This window comes from Hordeum vulgare, chromosome 2H (genome assembly GCF_904849725.1).
Source record: "Hordeum vulgare subsp. vulgare chromosome 2H, MorexV3_pseudomolecules_assembly, whole genome shotgun sequence".
NCBI classification, from domain to species: domain Eukaryota; kingdom Viridiplantae; phylum Streptophyta; class Magnoliopsida; order Poales; family Poaceae; genus Hordeum; species Hordeum vulgare.
Genome location: NC_058519.1, coordinates 186,954,916 through 186,973,060, shown reverse-complemented (window position 1 = coordinate 186,973,060; position 18,145 = coordinate 186,954,916). Strand labels below are relative to the sequence as shown.

At 47.4% G+C, this 18,145-nt stretch overlaps 1 protein-coding gene across 1 annotated transcript; it reads right to left on the bottom strand.

Moving 5' to 3' along the window:
* Nucleotides 1-9,232: 9,232 nt before the first annotated feature.
* On the bottom strand, nucleotides 9,233-11,481 carry LOC123429893 (putative syntaxin-131). Its single transcript, XM_045113869.1, has 10 exons — nucleotides 11,238-11,481; nucleotides 11,060-11,108; nucleotides 10,771-10,957; nucleotides 10,519-10,561; nucleotides 10,364-10,424; nucleotides 10,218-10,243; nucleotides 10,033-10,107; nucleotides 9,840-9,920; nucleotides 9,662-9,724; nucleotides 9,233-9,562 (listed from the first exon to the last, which is right to left on the bottom strand). The coding sequence occupies exons 1-10, from the start codon at nucleotides 11,397-11,399 to the stop codon at nucleotides 9,377-9,379; spliced, it is 933 nt and encodes a 310-aa protein (XP_044969804.1). The 5' UTR covers nucleotides 11,400-11,481; the 3' UTR covers nucleotides 9,233-9,376.
* Nucleotides 11,482-18,145: the final 6,664 nt, after the last annotated feature.

Sequence of the window (18,145 nt, the reverse complement as noted above, 5' to 3'; positions counted from 1 at the left end):
GGGTGAAATGATGATAGCATGCCAACTTTCAACATTTTCAAAGTTCATTTGTAGTGCTTTTCAATTTCAGGGTCAACTAGCTCAAAAAAAAAAGTAAATGCACGAAATATACCAAATGAAGTCAGAAATTGTTGAAATTTTGTGATGTGCCTTTGAATGGTGCATTTTAAACACACAAAAAGTATGGAGTTCAAATAAGTTAAAAAAATGAAATCCCTTTGGAAGAGATGAGTTCTCATTCGAAACCCTACTACTTCGAGAGAGATTGTCAGTTTTGTACACGAACTGCATCCAGTTTTGAAAATAACGAAATAGATAATAGTTTGGATAGTCAAAATTATTAATTATGAAAATAAAAAATAGTTTGCATTATTTTTTCAATTTGAAACACTTTTCATTATCATAGTTTTGTCAAATTCTCAAATATGCAAAAAGATTTTTTAACAAACATAGATTTTAATTGAAAATAACAAAATAGATAATAGTTTGGATAGTCAAAATTATTAATTATGAAAATAAAAAATAGTTTTTCATTATTTATTCAATTTGAAACACTTTTCATTATCATAGTTTTGTCAAATTCTCAAATATGCAAAAAGACTTTTTAATAAACATAGTTTTTAATTGAAAATAACAAAATAAGTTAATAGTTTGGATAGTCAAAATTATTAATTTTGAAAATAGAAAATAGTTTTGAATTATTTATTCAATTTCAAACACTTTTCATTATCATAGTTTTGTCAAATTCTCAAATGTGCAAAGAGAATTTTTAATAGACATAGTTTTTAACTGAAAATAACAAAATAAATTAATAGTTTGGATAGTCAAAATAATTAATTTTGAAAATAGAAAATAGTTTTGAATTATTTATTCAATTTCAAACACTTTTCATTATCATAGTTTTGTCAAATTCTCAAATATGCAAAAAGAATTTTTAATAAACAAAGTTTTTAATTGAAAATAACAAAATAAGTTAATAGTTTGGATAGTCAAAATAATTAATTTTGAAAATAGAAAAAAATTGAACTGTATGACAATTCATGGACAAAATTCGACCTGAATTCACTTTGAATTCAGATAGAATTTTATCCACAATTTCGAATATAGTTTCAATTTTCAGTAAGTTTAGGCCCGTAAGCCTCCTTTAGAGAGGAGCTCGATGGACAAGCTGCGACGGGGCTTATAAACAAGTGTTAGTCCCCCTCGCTGGGCGAGGTGGGACTAAATTTATCGTGCACCCGAGGAGGGGCTTTAGTCCCGGGTGGAGCCACGCCCCGGGACTAAAGACACCCTTTAGTTCCGGCTGGAGCCACGCACCGGGACTAAAGACCTCCTACTTCCCGCCTCTTGGTCCGCCCGAAAAGAGGCCTTTAGTCCCGGGTCGTGACTCCACCCGGGACTAAAGGGGGTCTTTAGTCCCGGCCCGAGCCATGCACCGGGACTATAGATCCACCTATATAAGCGGGACTTCGAAAATTTCCAACCCAATTCGTCCATTTCTCTTCTTCTTCCTCTCGTTCTCCTGCCCGGCGCGGCACAGCGACGAACTAACCGACGCCGTCAGGCTGCCCGCCGTCCTGCTCGCCGCCGCGTGCCGTCCTCCTCGCCGCCGCGCCGTCCTCCTCGCCGCCGCGCCGTCCTCCTAGCCGTCGTGCCGTTCTCCTCGCCGTCCTCCTCGCCAACACTCCGGCTAGTAAGCCCCCCGCCCCCTCCTCCCCAACACTCCGGCCAGTATAGAAGAAAAGAAGAAAAAGGAGAAGAGAAGAAGAAAAAGGAGAAGAAAGGAAGAAAAAGGAGAAGAAAAGAAGAAAAAGGAGAAGAAAAGAAGAAAAAGAAAAGATTTTTTTGTCATTTAATTCCTATTGTTATTAGGTTTGTGCTAGATTATTAGGGTTAGTAATATTTAGAATTAGGTTAGGGTTACAAGAAGAAGAAATATGAACAAAAATAAGAAAATAAGATTAGGAAAAATGAAAATAAGAAGAGGAGGAGAAGAAAAGAAGAAAAAATGTATATTGTATAGTGTATATGCTTAAGTGTATAGTGTATATAGTGTATAGTGTATAAGGAGAGGAGGAATTTTGCTATAGTGTATATAGTGTATAGTGTATAAGAAAAGAAGAAAAGAAGAGGAGGAGAAGAGAAGAAAAGAAGAGGAGGAGAAGAGAAGAAAGAAGAGGAGGTGAAGAAAAATGAAAATAAGTGTTAATAGTTCAATTTTGTTATTGTATATGCTTAAGTGTTAATAGTTTATTTTTAGCAAGAAAATTAATAGAACTAGTTTATTTTTTTAGTTCATTTTATGATGCCTATCCCGCATCCTCGTCGTCGACTCGGCGGAGGACACCTGCTTGATCAGAGGGGCCCTGTCCGGGACTGGGCTCCGCCCGGCTGGTATTGGGAGGTGCTACCTTCCGGGGGGCGTAGGTTGGTGAGGAGCCAGCCCGTCGTTGAACCGATCCTTGTTTGGTGGCGGTCGCGTGGGCCAGTGAGGGTGCCGAGGCTTCCGGACACCGCGGAGGTGGTACGTCACCGTGTCAGCGAGGAGGATGAGCACGTCCGTCGCTACATGGTTGCGTTGGAGGGCAGGTTCGAGCATACCCGGCAGGTTCTTCGGGGATCTCACTGGAGCTATGATCCTGTGATGGTTCCTTCTCTTTGGGCGTGCATCGCCCGCGCCGATACCCGTCGGGCGCTATGGTTCTAGATGTATTAGCGATGCTATATGTATGATAGTATTCGAGGAGTATTAATGATAATATTCGACGATGTATGGACAAAAGTGATGATGTATTAGCTTATAATTGAATGCATGCTAATTTGAATACTACTTTATTTTACGATTTGGTTTTGCTTATTGAATGCTCAAATTGGAAAAGTACTCCTACTTTGAATACTATGCAGAAATCTAGGAGTCTCAAATTGGAAAAGTACTCCTACTTCGAATACTATGCAGAAATCTAGGAGTCTCAAATTGGAAAAGTACTCCTACTTTGGTTTTTGGTACAAAGGTTAAGAGAATCCGTTTTTTGCAGAACTATGGATGCACATATCAGGAACCTCGAAGAGGAAGAACTTCTGGAAGATATAATCAAAGACGGCCCCGACGTTGAACCAGCTGAATCTCCGTCGTCATATCTAAACCAGGACGTTGGAATGGAGGTCGAGCGACACGAAGATGAAGCTGATGGGGCAGGAGATAGGTCCAATGACGGAGAAGGTGATAGCTCCACTGATGGAGAAGCCGGTGAAGAGGAGAAGTCCGGCGAGGTATACATATGAAGTTCGACAATCACTTGTAATATGTGAAAAATATTGGAGATAGCTCTATATTGTATACATATACATTCATTTGACGAATGTTTCTCCCTCTTAGGCCTCCATATCGAGCAAAACTACGAAACGAGGCCCGACTAGAAAGTTGGATGCACGGACGCATTACACATTTGAGGTGATATTTCCTACGGGCGAACCCAAGCTTCCTAAGAATGCTGCTGACACATTCAAGAAGCAATGCGGAGTTCTCGTTAGGGATCACGTCCCGATCAGCGTTCGGGAGTGGAACAAGCGCAAAGGGGCAGCCGATAGTGACTATGTCGCCGAAAGGTACAAAGATAATCTTTGGAATGATCTCATGTCACATTTCAACCTGCCAGAATGTGAGAATGAAGACGCCGCAGACAAACTAAGGGCCAAAGTCAAGCAGTGGACTCTGAAGAAGATGGCCGAACTGTTCCGTAGCTAGAAGAAGAAGCTATGGAAAAACTATCTGAAGACACAGAAAGTGCCAGTGTTCGAGGGGTATCTAGCCAAGCACGCGAATCACTGGAAGGCATTTCAAGAGTACAAGGAGTCAGAAGATGCCCAGGAATTATTAGAAAAGAACAAGATAAATGCCCACAAGAAGAAATATCACCACAAGCTGGGGCCAGGGGGCTATGAGACTGCCATCCCAAAGTGGGATAAGAAAGAGCAAGATCTGATAGATAAAGGCGTCGTATCTGAACCACTCCGTGATGAGTGGGAATTGAGAGCAAGAAATTGGTTCCTTGCGCTTGGTGGGTCGTACGGCGAAACAACAGGGGACCTCATCTGCAATGACAATCTTAGGATACCCAGGGAGAATTGGAAAAGGATAGTGAAAGAAATTAAGGAGGGACAAAGAAAGTTCACTGCAGATAGGGATAAATATTTGCTCACACTGGTCCTCGGCAATGACGAACATGGAGGACGAACGCGAGGCTTCGGTCCTTCTTACCCGTGGTGGCTTGGGTTTGCCAGAGACCAAGACACTTACAGAAGTCGAGAGAGAGCAAAGAAGCGGCAGCAGGATGAGGAGAATGACAAGTTCAACCAGTTGCTTGCCAGGATTAACGAGCAACAGAAGCAGATTGATGAGCTTAGAGGAGTACCGCGCCAGGAAGATCCTACAGTTGATATCACCGGCCCCCATCTAAGCGGAAAAGCAGCGTGGCTGAATCTGAGGCCCCGCCCGACGATGAACGAAGAATGATAGAGGGCGCTCCCGGCTACCCCGTGGATGGAATCAAGGAGTCAACATCATGTGAACTCCATCAAAAATTCAAGAACATATCCATGAAGGTGGCCGTCGGACAAGCTTTACCTTCTGGCCCTGATGCACGCTGGCATGGCCGTGAGATTCCAGCTGGCTTTGCTAAAGTCGGGGTGGACGAAATCATGACGGGGTTTAATGATATGGAGCTCGACATAGCTGGACCCGAAGATGAGAGGACACTCGGAGAAGTACTGTGTGGAGTCATCCTATGGGACAAGAACTACATCAAGCTTCCAGGCTCGGCCCCAAGGACAACACCGCCTCCGAGTCGTCGCAGGTCACCTACACCTCCATTACCTCCAAGCCCTCCACATGACGTCGGCCAGCACAACACGAGTCCATCTCGATCACCGCCGCCGGACTTGGGTCGTCCGTCTCCACCGCCGCCCGCACATGATACTAAGCGGAAGCGTGCCAGCAAGAACGCTTCGTCGATGATTTCTAAGGGACGGAGCCCCCCAAAGCGCAAACCGTCGCCCCTCCCAAAGGTAGCTCATGCTAATCTTCCTATCAGACCTTATGATCGTACCCACGAGGAAAACGCCAGGATAGCAAAGGAACAGCATGATGCGCATATGAAAAGGAAGGAACCCGAGCTCCGCCCGAAATACACCGAGAAGAACATAGCATGGGCAAAAGAGTTCATAACCACTCCATCACAGTATGACTTACACTATAAGCCTGATGACTATACACGCACATTGCAGAAGGAAGTGAAAAAGAGCAGGTCACATGCAAGTGCAAGTGGGAGCAAATCAAGTTCAACTACAAGCAAGAAAAAATCAGACGTTCCTCAGCTTGGACAACAGGCCAAACAGTCGATCCCACCCCTCAAGGTGTTAACCAAGAATGTTCCGCCTCCGGTGCAGGGGCAAGCTTTTGAAAAAGCAAAGGAGTTGGCGGATGAATGTGGTATCTTGGTTGAAAATTTGCTGGCTTCCCAAGACGACAGGATACCCAAGGCTGTGGTAGCCCCTAAGCGACAGTTTGTCATGGGAGAGCCTTTGGTCAGCAAAGATGATCTCTCAACAAATATGCGTTACTTGCATAAATGGTACTTAAGTGAATCAAAGAATGGGAGAACGATGATCATGCTGAGTGTCCCATGGGAGTACTACGGCCGCTCCGAAAAAATCCATATCGACTTTGAGGAACTCTTCCAGATGTACAATGGCGACGCCCTCAACAAATCGCTTATGAGTTGCTATTCTCTGTAAGTTTTTCAATTCGTTGTCTACATATAACTTGTTTAGTTATTTCAATTCATTGTCTATATATAACTTGTACTCTATTATGCAGAATGAAGATTCTGGAGTGTAAAAGTAAGAGCATCCTAAATATTGGGTTTATTGATCCAGATAAAATACATATAGCGACGCTAACTAATTATCCCAAGGAGACGGAGGAAAACCTTCTAAGGTTTCTAAGAGATCAAAATTTCTGTGACCACGTACTGTTTCCATACAACTTCAGGTGAGGGTCTTTACTCTGTTGTGTCCATTCACTTATAAGTGTAATTGATAAGTTACTCACACACACACACACACACACACGCACACACACACACACACACACACACACACACACACACACACATATATATATATATATATATATATATATATATATATATATACATGTGCAGCTTCCATTGGATTCTGTTGGACATTCAAATTGATAAGGGAAGAGTTGATGCCTTCGACCCATTATCGAGACCCTTGGAACAGTTCCAAAGCATGCAGGACATGCTCCAAGGGTAATTTTAATCATTCTTGCGCTCTATCGGTCTCTTTCGATGATTTTCTGATATATAAATTAATGAAAAACTTAGAAAATCATTATCCTTGTCGGGCAGGGTTTGGAATCGGTTCAAGTGCGTGACTCCCGGTAACTTTCCTGAGAAGCTGACCTTTAGAGCGGCTCAGGTAAGTAGTAGTATGATATACTTCTATTAATTTTCAATACATTTATGATGCTAGATTATTATTTTGATTATATATATTCTATTCTCGTAAAGTGCGACCAGCAGCCACGGGGAACGCATCTATGCGGATACTATGTTTGCGAGACCATTCGCACGTTTACCTCTGAGTTCAAGGATCACAGATTCGACGTAAGCAATGAACATTCACACCTCTATTTTTACCCGTCATTCTTTGTTATCATGATTGATATTCATATTCATCTCCTCTTCTTATATAGCACACGACCATGAGGACGAAGGTCCTACCAGAGCAACGCGCGATTGCTGTTGCAGAGGAGCTTGCGGGATTTCTGAGGATGGAAGCTATAGAAGACAAAGGACGATTTAGTGTAGCTAAGGGCCATTACTCATGTTCGTCCATGTAATCGAATAGACGGGCTCTAGTCCCGATAATTCAGATCTCCATATAATTGTATATATATGATCGCTTGTAAGATAAGTTAATCTTATATATATATATATATATGCATAATTATTTCTATTTTAAATTATATAAAAACTAATTCCCGAACCCCAAACGAGGCATCACGTTAATCTCCTGAACACCTAAACCCTAAAACCCTAAAACCCCAAAATAATTTCATTCAAAAAAAAACCTAAAAGCCAGCAAAATCTGAAAATCTTTAGTCTCGGACCGTGTAACGAACCGGGACTAAAGGGCCTGCCCCTGGGGTGCTACGAGGCGCGCACGTGGAGCACCTTTAGCCCCGGCGTGTAAGAGGACCGGGACGAAAAGGTTATGCCTTTAGTCCCGCCCCTTTAGTCCCGGTTGGTGAACCGGGACTAAAGCCCCTTACGGGCCGGGGCTAAAGGCCCCGTCCCCACTAGTGGAACATCTATTAAGTTTCTTTTTATCAATATATCGATGTATTCTTCTTCCCAATACCAAAATAAGCATCCACCTTCCTACACAGATGAAGACCTCAATAAGCTACCATAATTTAACCAAATCAGTTGATAGAGCCGAAGAGGAAGAGGAGCATACCCCGTCGTTTTTGCATTTGAAGAATACCCATCTGAGGTGCTGCCGTGTGTTGGATGTGAGCCGCAACACTATTTCTAGGCAGTCGTCGCACTGTACGAGCGACATCAGCAAGCCGGCGAGCCGCTGCGCGACCACCGAGCCCGGGCGACGGCCAGAAGAGTCCTTGCCGGCAAACCGACGTCGACGACTAGAGGATGAACCAGTACCTTCATGCGGTGCTGGAGCTTTGCCGGGGCTATGCGAGGTGCTCCCCGACCAATCCATGGTTGTGGCGCAGTCGCCGGTGGCCAGAAAAGCCAAATCCGGCGGTCGCAATAAAACAGCTCCTATGTGTAGCTTTTCGGTGGGTCGTGCCACGAGGGCGTGGGGGAGGTCGATCTAGGGCCTGCGGCGGCCCATCGGCGTGATCCCGACGACTGGTGTGGCCGGAACCGGTGGCACTGAGTGGGGGAAAAAGCACGGGTGAAATCTTCCACCAACCAACTACTTCTAGATATATACACCGCATTGGCGGGTCGGGGGGAGAATCTGCGTTTTCGCGGGTTGGGGTGCGCATTTTGGCGCGCCCCGCAAAAAAATTACGGGTCAGACACGGTTACAGGATCCGATCTGACAGCGTTTCTCATCCCAACCTGTATTTTTACGGTTATTTTATGGGTTCAACCCTTTTATCGGGGTCAGATGCTCTTAGTTGTACAGGACCGTGATAAGCTAAGGGTGCGTTTGGTTGGAGCGATATCCTTTGAGGGACAGGGATATCCCTTCTATGAGAGGGATGCCACATGTTTGGATCCGAGGCGAGGGAGGACACGGGAGCCAGATGCCAAAAATATTCCCTCAAAACAAGGATGGGGTCAACCGCCCAAAACGGTGGGGGCATCCACCCCGCGCGCTGTGTTCACTGGTCGGCCGCTCCTCTCCTTCCTCCGCACCGCCGGTCGCTCCTCTCCTTCCTCCGTGCCGCCGGCCGCTCCTCTCCACCCTCCGCGTCGCCGACCGCTCCTCTCCTACCTTGGCGCCGCCGGCAGCTCCTCTCCTTCCTCCCCGCCGTCGGCCGCTCCTCTCCCACCTCCGCGCCGTCGGCCGCTCCTCTCCTTCCTCCACACCGCTGGTCGCTCCTCTCCTACCTCCGCACCGCCGGCCGCTCCTCTCCCACCTCCACGCCACCGGCCGCTCCTCTCCTACGTTCGCGCCGCCGGCCGCTCCTCTCCTTCCTCCGCGCCTCCGGCCGCTCCTCTCCCACCTCCGCGCCGCCGGCCGCTCCTCTCCTACCTCTGCATAGCCGGCCGATCCTCTCCTTCCTCCGTGTCGCCGGTCCTCCCCTTCCTCTGTCACCAGCCGATCCCCTCCTTCCTCCGTATTGCCGAGGTCGCACCCTTATCCTTCATTTATATCCCTCAAACCAAACAAAACATGAAATAACACCACCCTTTCAACCAAACAAAAAATGGCCATCCCTAACCAGGTGGTTGGGGATGCCCTCAACCACCCTAGCATGTCCCTGCAACCAAACGCACCCTAAAATGGCAGCGGCAGCCGGCTGGGTGGACCAAGTTAAACACGTGCGGGAGCTATATGTACGACAGTGGAGCAGCTGGTTGTGGCATATATATTCACAGCCTGAGAAAACTACTCACATACATGCAATGATGGCATACAATAAATTACTCCCACGGAAGTCATGAAATAAGGCATACTAAATGATAGTTTGACAACTTAACATTATTACAGCAGTCCCTCGATATAAAATTCTACGGAGTACGTAGAATCTAAGCTATCTGCCATGCAAGTAGGAAGAGGTACTACGCCGTAAGTGGTCAGCCGGAGATTGCTATGCTAGATTAATCACGATGATGCATAAAAGCAACAAGAGGCCGATCACAACCAGTTCCGTGAGCAGCTTATTCTTCGCCACCTCGTCGCGCAGCTCCTCGGCACTGGATTGTGCACGGGCCATCTCGGCGCGCAGGCGCTGCTCCTTGGCGGTAGATCGTGCACGGATCACAGCATTCTGAACCTGGCACCACATTTTTCAGCAGCAAGCATTAGCTAGCTCCCAGGCCAACCTAGATACATATATATCGATCAAGTAAATGAGACCTGCAGGCCAACCGACCTGATGCATTGCCTTGACCATTTTCTCTTGCGCTTTGACAAGCCCCAGCATCTCCCTGAAATTCTGCCAACGAAACACGATTGCCATCAAGGAAAGAGAGCTATGACACCTTTCTCAAGGAAAACATTTTGGCGAAAGCTGTTGCGGCCTATAACGAAGAAAAGACTACTGTACTTACCTTTTGCAACTCAACAGTCTTCTTGCCGAGATCCATGGCCGCATCACGCCGCTCCTTGATCTCCTCCCCTACGGCGCCGACCTGTGCACCAAAGCAGGCCCAAGTTTTCCGAAGACGAAATCGAGCCGTTAGCTGGGTGATTAGAATTACTACTGGTTAACTAGTGAAATGGAACGTGCTTTTCGAAACGGACCTGCTCTGGACCTATTCCATGAACTCTGTTTTCAAACATCTGCACGATACTGTTGGTGTCGATTACGCGAAGCACCTGCTTATGTTTTGTGCCATAGGCCATAGCAGTGAGATGGGAAAACCAATGTATGTATGCATGTTACGTCCCTCTACATAGGGTAGTATTACAGGTAGCATGATGCTTACCTCGTCAGAGAGCCTTACTCCGGTGACTGTTCCAGGCACAAGGTTCAGAATTCTCAGAAAAAATGGGTAGCGCAAGGCCATTCATACACAAGTTTTGAACACCCAGAAATAAAATGAAGAAAGTTGAACCAGGTTCAGCTCCTGACCTGTGAAAATCCTGCTCTGAACGACTTTTAGGTACTCTTCCTGGATCGATTTTCCCAGATTCTGCAACAGGTGCGGATTAGATCACTACACGGAAAGATATGTAAATTTGTTTGACATAGAAGATGCATATCGAGTTAGACTTAGATAAGCACACCTCAAGATCCTTCTTTCTTTCTTTAAGCTTTATCTTCACTGCTCTGTAATCACCAAAAGCCTAGTCAAATTTCACATCTTTTGCTGAAAAACTAGCTGGCAGTGTCTCTTCAGATGAAACAATATTTGGATGCGTTTTAAACCACGTAGGAATCTTCTGGTAGACTAACAACTACTAGCAGTTAACACTTAATAGTGCCAAGTCAATTACTCTAGATGTTTAAGCTATTGGAGAAATGGATATAGATCTTACGTGAACTTGGACAGTGTTGCTGGATCCATGATCATAAGAGAAATGAGCCCTGGATATGCATGTCCAGTTGACATATTGTTCAGAACTGGAATCAGTACGCCTTGGAAGATTCTGTTTAACTTCTCTTTCATGATCCGGGCCATATTCCCCACCTCATCCATGTCCTTCTCCATCCGCCCCTTGATTTCTACAAGGTTTCTCACAAGAACGCAGCAGTTAGATAGACCACACACACACACACGTAGAAACGCAAGGGCATGAATGCAGGTCAAACTGCAGGAGTTTGTACGTTTCACTGCAGCAGATTCAGCAGCCGATTTCAACTCTTTGTTGGCTTCCTAGGGGTGGGAAGAAAGAACAACAAATTGTGTAAAGTAAGTATAAGGGGGAAAAGAGACAACGTTATTACGGAAAACAAACACGTTGTGTGGAGCTAAGAATGGACATGAGATGAGTCGTACTCGTACCTTGAGCTTGTGAAGCATCTTCGCCGTGCTGTCCAGCATCGTCGCAAACTGGCGAGTATCTTGAAGCAAGTGGTGAAGCGTGTAGGCTGCTGTGGTGTTGGTATTGGGAAGCCCCAGCTCGATGTCCCGCTCGCCCCCCATTGCCGTCGGAAGATTGCTCATGCTGCAGCTAGCAACCGAGAGAGAGAGAGAGAGAGAGACGAGTGAAGAAGAAGAGAAGAAGGAGATGAGGAGCCTCGAGGGTTTTGTGGCGATGTCTACTCTAGCCTGCGATCGGTTGATGCGGTAATATATAGCAGTCTAGGTGTAGGCAGCAGAGAACCGAGTAGAGGTTTCCCAGTGAGAATATTTTCTTTGCTCGGATAAAAGCGGTGACAAGTGAAACGCGGTGTGGACGAAACTTCCGTCAAGCTTCGTGGTCTCTCTCTCTCTTTCTTTCTCTGTCCTCTCCACCCACATCTTTCTCTCTCTCTCTCACACACACACATCACACACAGTTACACAAATGCTCTAAATGGCAATGTAATTATCCAGTGCAGCTGCCAAGATTGGACGGAGCACCATGCTATGCTACTCTACTTCCGCAGAGCAGGCGAGAGTCAAAGCAGACGCGTACAAGCTTTTTTTTTGGCATCCAGATCGGTCAGGTCCGTAGCGAATCGATCCTGGCACAGGCTTTTTGCACCGCGTGGCTACTGGCTAGGCTTGGGCTCGCGGACGTCTCGCCAGTCGCGAGTGTGGTGGCGTGACTGGCAGCTCCGACGTGAAGCGCCAGTGGTCGTGGTCAGTGATTTAAGCGTCGTACAAGTTCTCCTTTTTTCCGTGCGTCTCGTCACTGGTAGCTGAAAACGGAAAATGGCCCGACGTTTTCTTACGATGGCCAAAATCGACATGCTCCAACCTAACGGCACCAAGGTTATGCCTCGTTCGTTTGCACTGGCAGTGCACTGTCAGCGAAGATGCATTGGCTTCATAGTTCTTTTCTAAAAGTCAAGGCAACAGGCTTACCGTTATAATGAGAGAAGGATTAGGCATAAGGACAACTTCAATGGAGCTACCCAAATCCGTCAGCATCCGTTTGGATCGACGGCGGACAAAAATAAACGTCCAACGCACCGACCAAAATCCAAAACGCGTCTGCATTGATCTATTTCCGGTTTAAAATTGTGCCTGAAATGTGCGGCGCGCGTCTTCTCATGTTCACGCCCGTCCACGTGTGGCGTCCTGTCAAAACCAGCATCGTATTTATTAACGACGACCGCCCCCCGCAGGCCCATTCGTCAGCAACCCAGAGACATCTTTTTTTAATCCGAGTGTGCGGGGGCAGCCTCATCCTTTTTTCAGAAGTCGTCCACGTCCACATCTAGCCACCCGCTGCTCCTCCACCGGCGGCAAACCCTAACCAGTACGGGTCTCTTCTCCAGCAAAGACAAGGGCAAGTCCCTTGCCCTGTCCGCACGTTCCCGTCCGACGTAACAGCTGGGAGGCCTAGTTCATGTGGGAGTACGAGGAGCAGGCCGGCGTGGCGTCCGCGACGTGGTGGCTGGACCGCCGCCGCCCCTCGTCATGCGCGAAGAAGACCAGGGTGCGGAGGCCGCATACGAGATTGCATTGGCGGCCATCCTGCATGCAAGCAAGGAGTAAGCGCGCCTCAAGGAGGAGAAGGAGGAAGCCTACCAGAAGCATCTAGCAGAGACCATGGCGCTCTCTGCTGTCGGCGACGTAGTCGTGCCGCCGATGGCCTAGCCATTCCCCACCAAGCCAGGGCCGCTGGTCCTCAGGCTCAAGATGTACGCCTTGGACGGGGTGGTGCGTGAGTGGGTCAGCGCGCCTTCCATCTGGTTGGGTGCAACGTAAGAACAAGAGGAGGCCTACTTGGAGCACCGACGATAGCAGGCGGGTGTCAAAGGAGGGCGCAGAGTCCCGGTGAATCGAGCTGATGGAGCAAGAGGCCGAAGCTGAGGAGGAGGAGTGACGTGCTACCCAGCGAGCGCCGGTGCAGCCAGCGGACGAGGTCGATGCCGCCTAGGAGACGGTCTTCCCCTAGGCTGGCCCGGCGTCGACGCTCGTCGACCTCACCGGCCCCAATGACGACAATGAGGAGGACCCTTAGGGCATCGCACCTCCTCGTTTTTAATTTATTAATTTTTATGCTTAATGTAATGTGGACTATCGCCAGCGTTTCAGGCCGGCATTAATGTTTTCTGTATTTTTAAAATATTTATTATAATTTTTTAAGCCGCCTTAAAATAGATCGTGGCCATCTTAAGGGAAGCACCGACCCAAATGCAAAAGCAAACGTGAATGTCCGTCGGGTCGATCCAAGCGGACAAAATACGGACAAAGCGTTCGTCCGTTTGGGTCGACTGGTTGGAGTTGCTCTAACCCGCAAAGCGAGTGAAAGAAAAGATAACTCATGCGGCATTACATTACTCAATAACTTTGCGCCTACAACCGCCTAAAGCAAAGCCTCATCCTTAATCTTACCCTTGACAACGTTTGATGGAATAGCGAGATTATTGGAGTCGCTACATGATACAAATTTCTTCGGCATTGGCCCGAACAAAAAATCCAAACAAGGGCGGCGGGAAACAAGGCCACAATGACCCGGAGCCAAACCCAAACCGTCGGCGATGCTCCCTTCTTCGGCTCCCCTCCCCTTGTTGCTGCCAGCGGCAGCGGGGTCTGTTCACTTCGTCTCGCTCGGGTCGTGCGACGTGGGTGTCGTAGGGGGGGTGACGTGATGGCATGGGTACAGGCTTGGCGCTGAGTTTGGCGAGCGCAAGGGTGCATGGCCGACGAAGCATGAGTTGCGCGTTATGGACGCGCGGGTGGCGAGCCGGGACAACGGTAGTCGGGTCCATCATCCTCAGTAGCCACTCTCCATGGATGTATGCATCTCCTCTCGGATTGGGAACTGGGCCAGACCATGCCCCCTCTCTCCGGCGGCACATGGGTGTTCGGTATCTAGCCATGATCTGGACGGCGGACACATGTCCGCTCGCTGAAACTCGAGGGCCTCTCCCCTGCTCGTGTTACCGCCTTTCCCGTGGCAAGCCTCAATGACAAAGGGCTTGATCTCCTCCCACTGGCGGTGCTCCAAGTTGGTGGCTTGTTTCCCACCAGCTCACCATGCTCTGCTCCAGCAGTTCCCGGCGGTCATGGTCGGGGAGAATTCTGTACGCGACAGTGGCTGCGACAACGGCCGCGAACAATGACGACGCCTGCGGGTGTCGTCTTCTCCCTGGAGACATTGTGTTGGTCTTAACCGTCCCCTCGGGCATTAGGGGAAACCTTGGGTCCATTTTGTTGGACCCGGCAACGATGACGTTGTGACGTTGTCCCTTTCTCGGAAGCGACGTCTGGGTGCCTAGGAGTATACCGGAGTGGACGCTAATGTTGGTTGCTTTGTCGATCTCGCGAAGCTTGTGGGCGGCATGGTGTTTGGTGTTTGTTACCGCTAGGGCCTGGACCTTCGGGGAGCTATGTACGTCGTCGTTGGGACCTCCTGGACAACTACTTCCTTTAGTTCACTTGTCTCACATTGTCCACCTGCCATCTCTTAGGTGCAAGGGTATGTTGAGCCAGTCTATCCTAGAGTTTTCACCATGCCTTCAGGGTGTTTGACATCGATTGTGATGCGTTTTTGGGCTTTGCGTCCTTGGTCTTTTCCATTTGTGGCTTGAGTTGGACTACGTGAGGTGTGCTTTGTTGTAACTGTGGTGGATGGGTCTGATGTGCCGCAAGACATTATATCAATTGTATTTGTCGTCTTGGCTCTTATTTTACATTACCAGTACACCTCTTCATGATGCATCCTTGAAAGCATGGTACAAACTTAAGCTAAAAGATATTTGTGTTAAAACAGATCCGCTCTTATCATACAATCGGATTCTACATCATAGTCACAAGTCACAACTGCTAACTAACTTTGGTTTTCTATGGACGTTTGGGCTTGGATAGTGGCCGATATGTGGTGAGAAATATCATGCTAAGAGATCATCTAATTCACGTTGTGAGTAACAAGTGAGTTTTAAATCCAAACAAAGAATTGAATAAACATATTTCGACAGAAAACTAACAAAAAGTTGTTCTAAAATGTCTCCTAGAACCCATTTTTCTGAAAACGAAACTTTAATTCTCCTAACAGAAACAACCACTTGGAGTGTTCAAAAAGTCCATTAAAAATGGTTGGGTGAATCCATCGGATGCCTGGACTCAAGAGATGATGAATCAAAATTCCAAAGCCATGTATAATACACTTTTATCTTACAAAGTGTTGTTCTTGCACGAAATATAGTATTGGTTGGTGAGTAGGTGGCTCCCAAATTATCAAAACAAAAACATGCTATTTCATCTCCATACATGTCAAGCTCCATGAGAAGATTGTGCCCCTATTAGCTCTGCAGTAAGATTAGGCCAAACCTTATAATTGGCCTCTTGTGCTTAAGAGTTTGATGTTAGAATTGGTGTCAAATATGTGTATAGTGTTGAACTGTCACGCGCTTCGTACATGCACACTTGTATTGATGCTTATCCCTTTGTCTATTGTAACTACGTAGGCCTAGTCTTCATGATCCTCCCTAGTCCATCTCTACCACCACGGTACGTGCCCTGCATGTAAGGGATCCGATGTATATGTAACCCGGTTCAGTTATGGCAATACAATAGAGATTCATCACTCAGTTTGACACTCAGAGCAATGGTTACGCCTCCCTCCTCTCAAAAGGCAAAGGCCGATGTCGCGGCGCATATCGGCCAGGAGTTTCAGCCGACTGTGCGCGGAGACCTCAACATCAATAACTATTGTCGCCGTCTCCAAGGCATCGCTGTTCGGGAATGTAGTAGTAATTCAAAATTTTCCTACGTCACACCAAGATCTATCTAGGAGAAACCAACAATGAGCAAGGGATAGAGCATCTTCATACCTTTGAAGATCGCTAAGCGGAAGCGTTACTACGAACACGGTTGATGGAGTCGTACTCATAGCGATTCAGATCGCGGAAGATTTCGATCTAAGCGCCGAACAACGGCGCCTCCGCGTTCAACACACGTGCAGCGCGGTCACGTCTTCTTCACCTTAATCCAGCAAGGAGAGAGGAGAGGTTGAGGGAGAGCTCCGGCAGCACGACAGCGTGGTGACGGTGGAGCTATGCAGTTCTTTGGTAGGGCTTCGCCAAGCACCGCGGAGGAGGAGGAGAGGTAGGGCTACGCCGAGAGGTGGAGTTTCATGTGTGTGCAGCCCTCCCAAACCCTCCACTATATATAGGAGGGAGGGAGAGGGGGTGCGTCACCCCTAGGGAAACCCTAGGAGGTGCGGTAGCCCTAGATGAGATGGGGGCGACGCCGTAGGGGTGGGCTTCCCACCCAAGGCAGCCCAGCACGCTTAGGGTTTTGCCTCCCTTGCCTCCTTGTGCGCCTTGGGCCTTGGTGGGTGGCGCACCAACCCATCTAGGGGCTGGTTCCCATCCACTTTTGGCCCACGTGGCCCTTCGGGGCTGGTGGCCCCTCCTGGTGGACCCCCAGAACCCTTCCGGTGGTCCCGGTACAATACCGACGACCCCCGAAACACTTTCGGCGATCAAATCTCCACTTCCTATATATGAATCTTTACCTCCGGACCATTCCAGAACTCCTCGTGACGTCCGGAATATCATCCGGGACTCCGAACAACCTTCAGTAACCACATACTATTCCCATTACAACTCTAGCATCATCGAACCTTAAGTGTGTAAACCCTACGGGTTCGGGAACCATGCAAACATGACCGAGACACCTCTCCGATCAATTACCAACAGCGGGGTCTGAATATCCATGTTGGTTCCCACATGTTCCACGATGATCTCGTCGGATGAACCACGATGTCGGGGATTCAATCAATCCCGTATGCAATTCTCTTTGTCTACCAGTATGATACTTGCCCGAGATTCGATCGTCGGTATCCCTATACCTTGTTCAGTCTCGGTACCGGAAAGTCTCTTTACTCGTTCCTTAGCACGTCATCCCGTGGACAACTCCTTAGTCACATTGAGCTCAGTATGATGATGCATTACCGAGTGGGCCCAGAGATACCTCTCCGTTACACGGAGTGACAAATCCCAGTCTCGATTCGTACCAACCCAACAAACACTTTCGGAGATACATGTAGTGCACATTTATAACCACCTAGTTACGTTGTGACATTTGATACATCCAAAGCACTCCTACGGTATCCGGGAGTTGCACAATCTCATGGTCTAAGGAAATGATACTTGACATTAAAAAAGCTTTAGAAGACGAACTACACGATCTTGTGCTATGCTTAGGACTGGGTTTTGTCCATCACATCATTCTCCTAATGATGTGATCCCGTTATCAATGACATCCAATGTCCATGATCAAGAAATCATGACCATTTATTGACCAACGAGCTAGCTAACTAGAGGCTCACTAGGGACACATTGTAGTCTATGTATTCACACATGTATTACGGTTTTCGGTTAATACAATTATAGCATGAATAACGGACAATTATCATGAACTAGGAAATATAATAATAACCGCTTTATTATTGCCTCTAGGACATATTTCCAACAGTCTCCCACTTGCACTAGAGTCAATAATCTAGTTACATTGTGATGTATCGAACACTCATAGAGTTCTGGTGTTGATCATATTTTTCTCGTGGAAGATGTTTAGTCAACGGATCTGCGATATTCAGATTTGTACGTACTTTACAAATATCTGTATCTCCATCCTGGATGTATCCACGAATGGAGTTGAAGTGGCGCTGGATGTGCTTGGTCTTCTTGTGAGACCTGGGCTCCTTGGCAATGGCAATAACACCAGTGTTGTCACAAAAGAGAGTCATCAGGCCCGACGCACTGGGAATCACTCCTAGGTCGGTGGTGAACTCCTTCATCCAGACT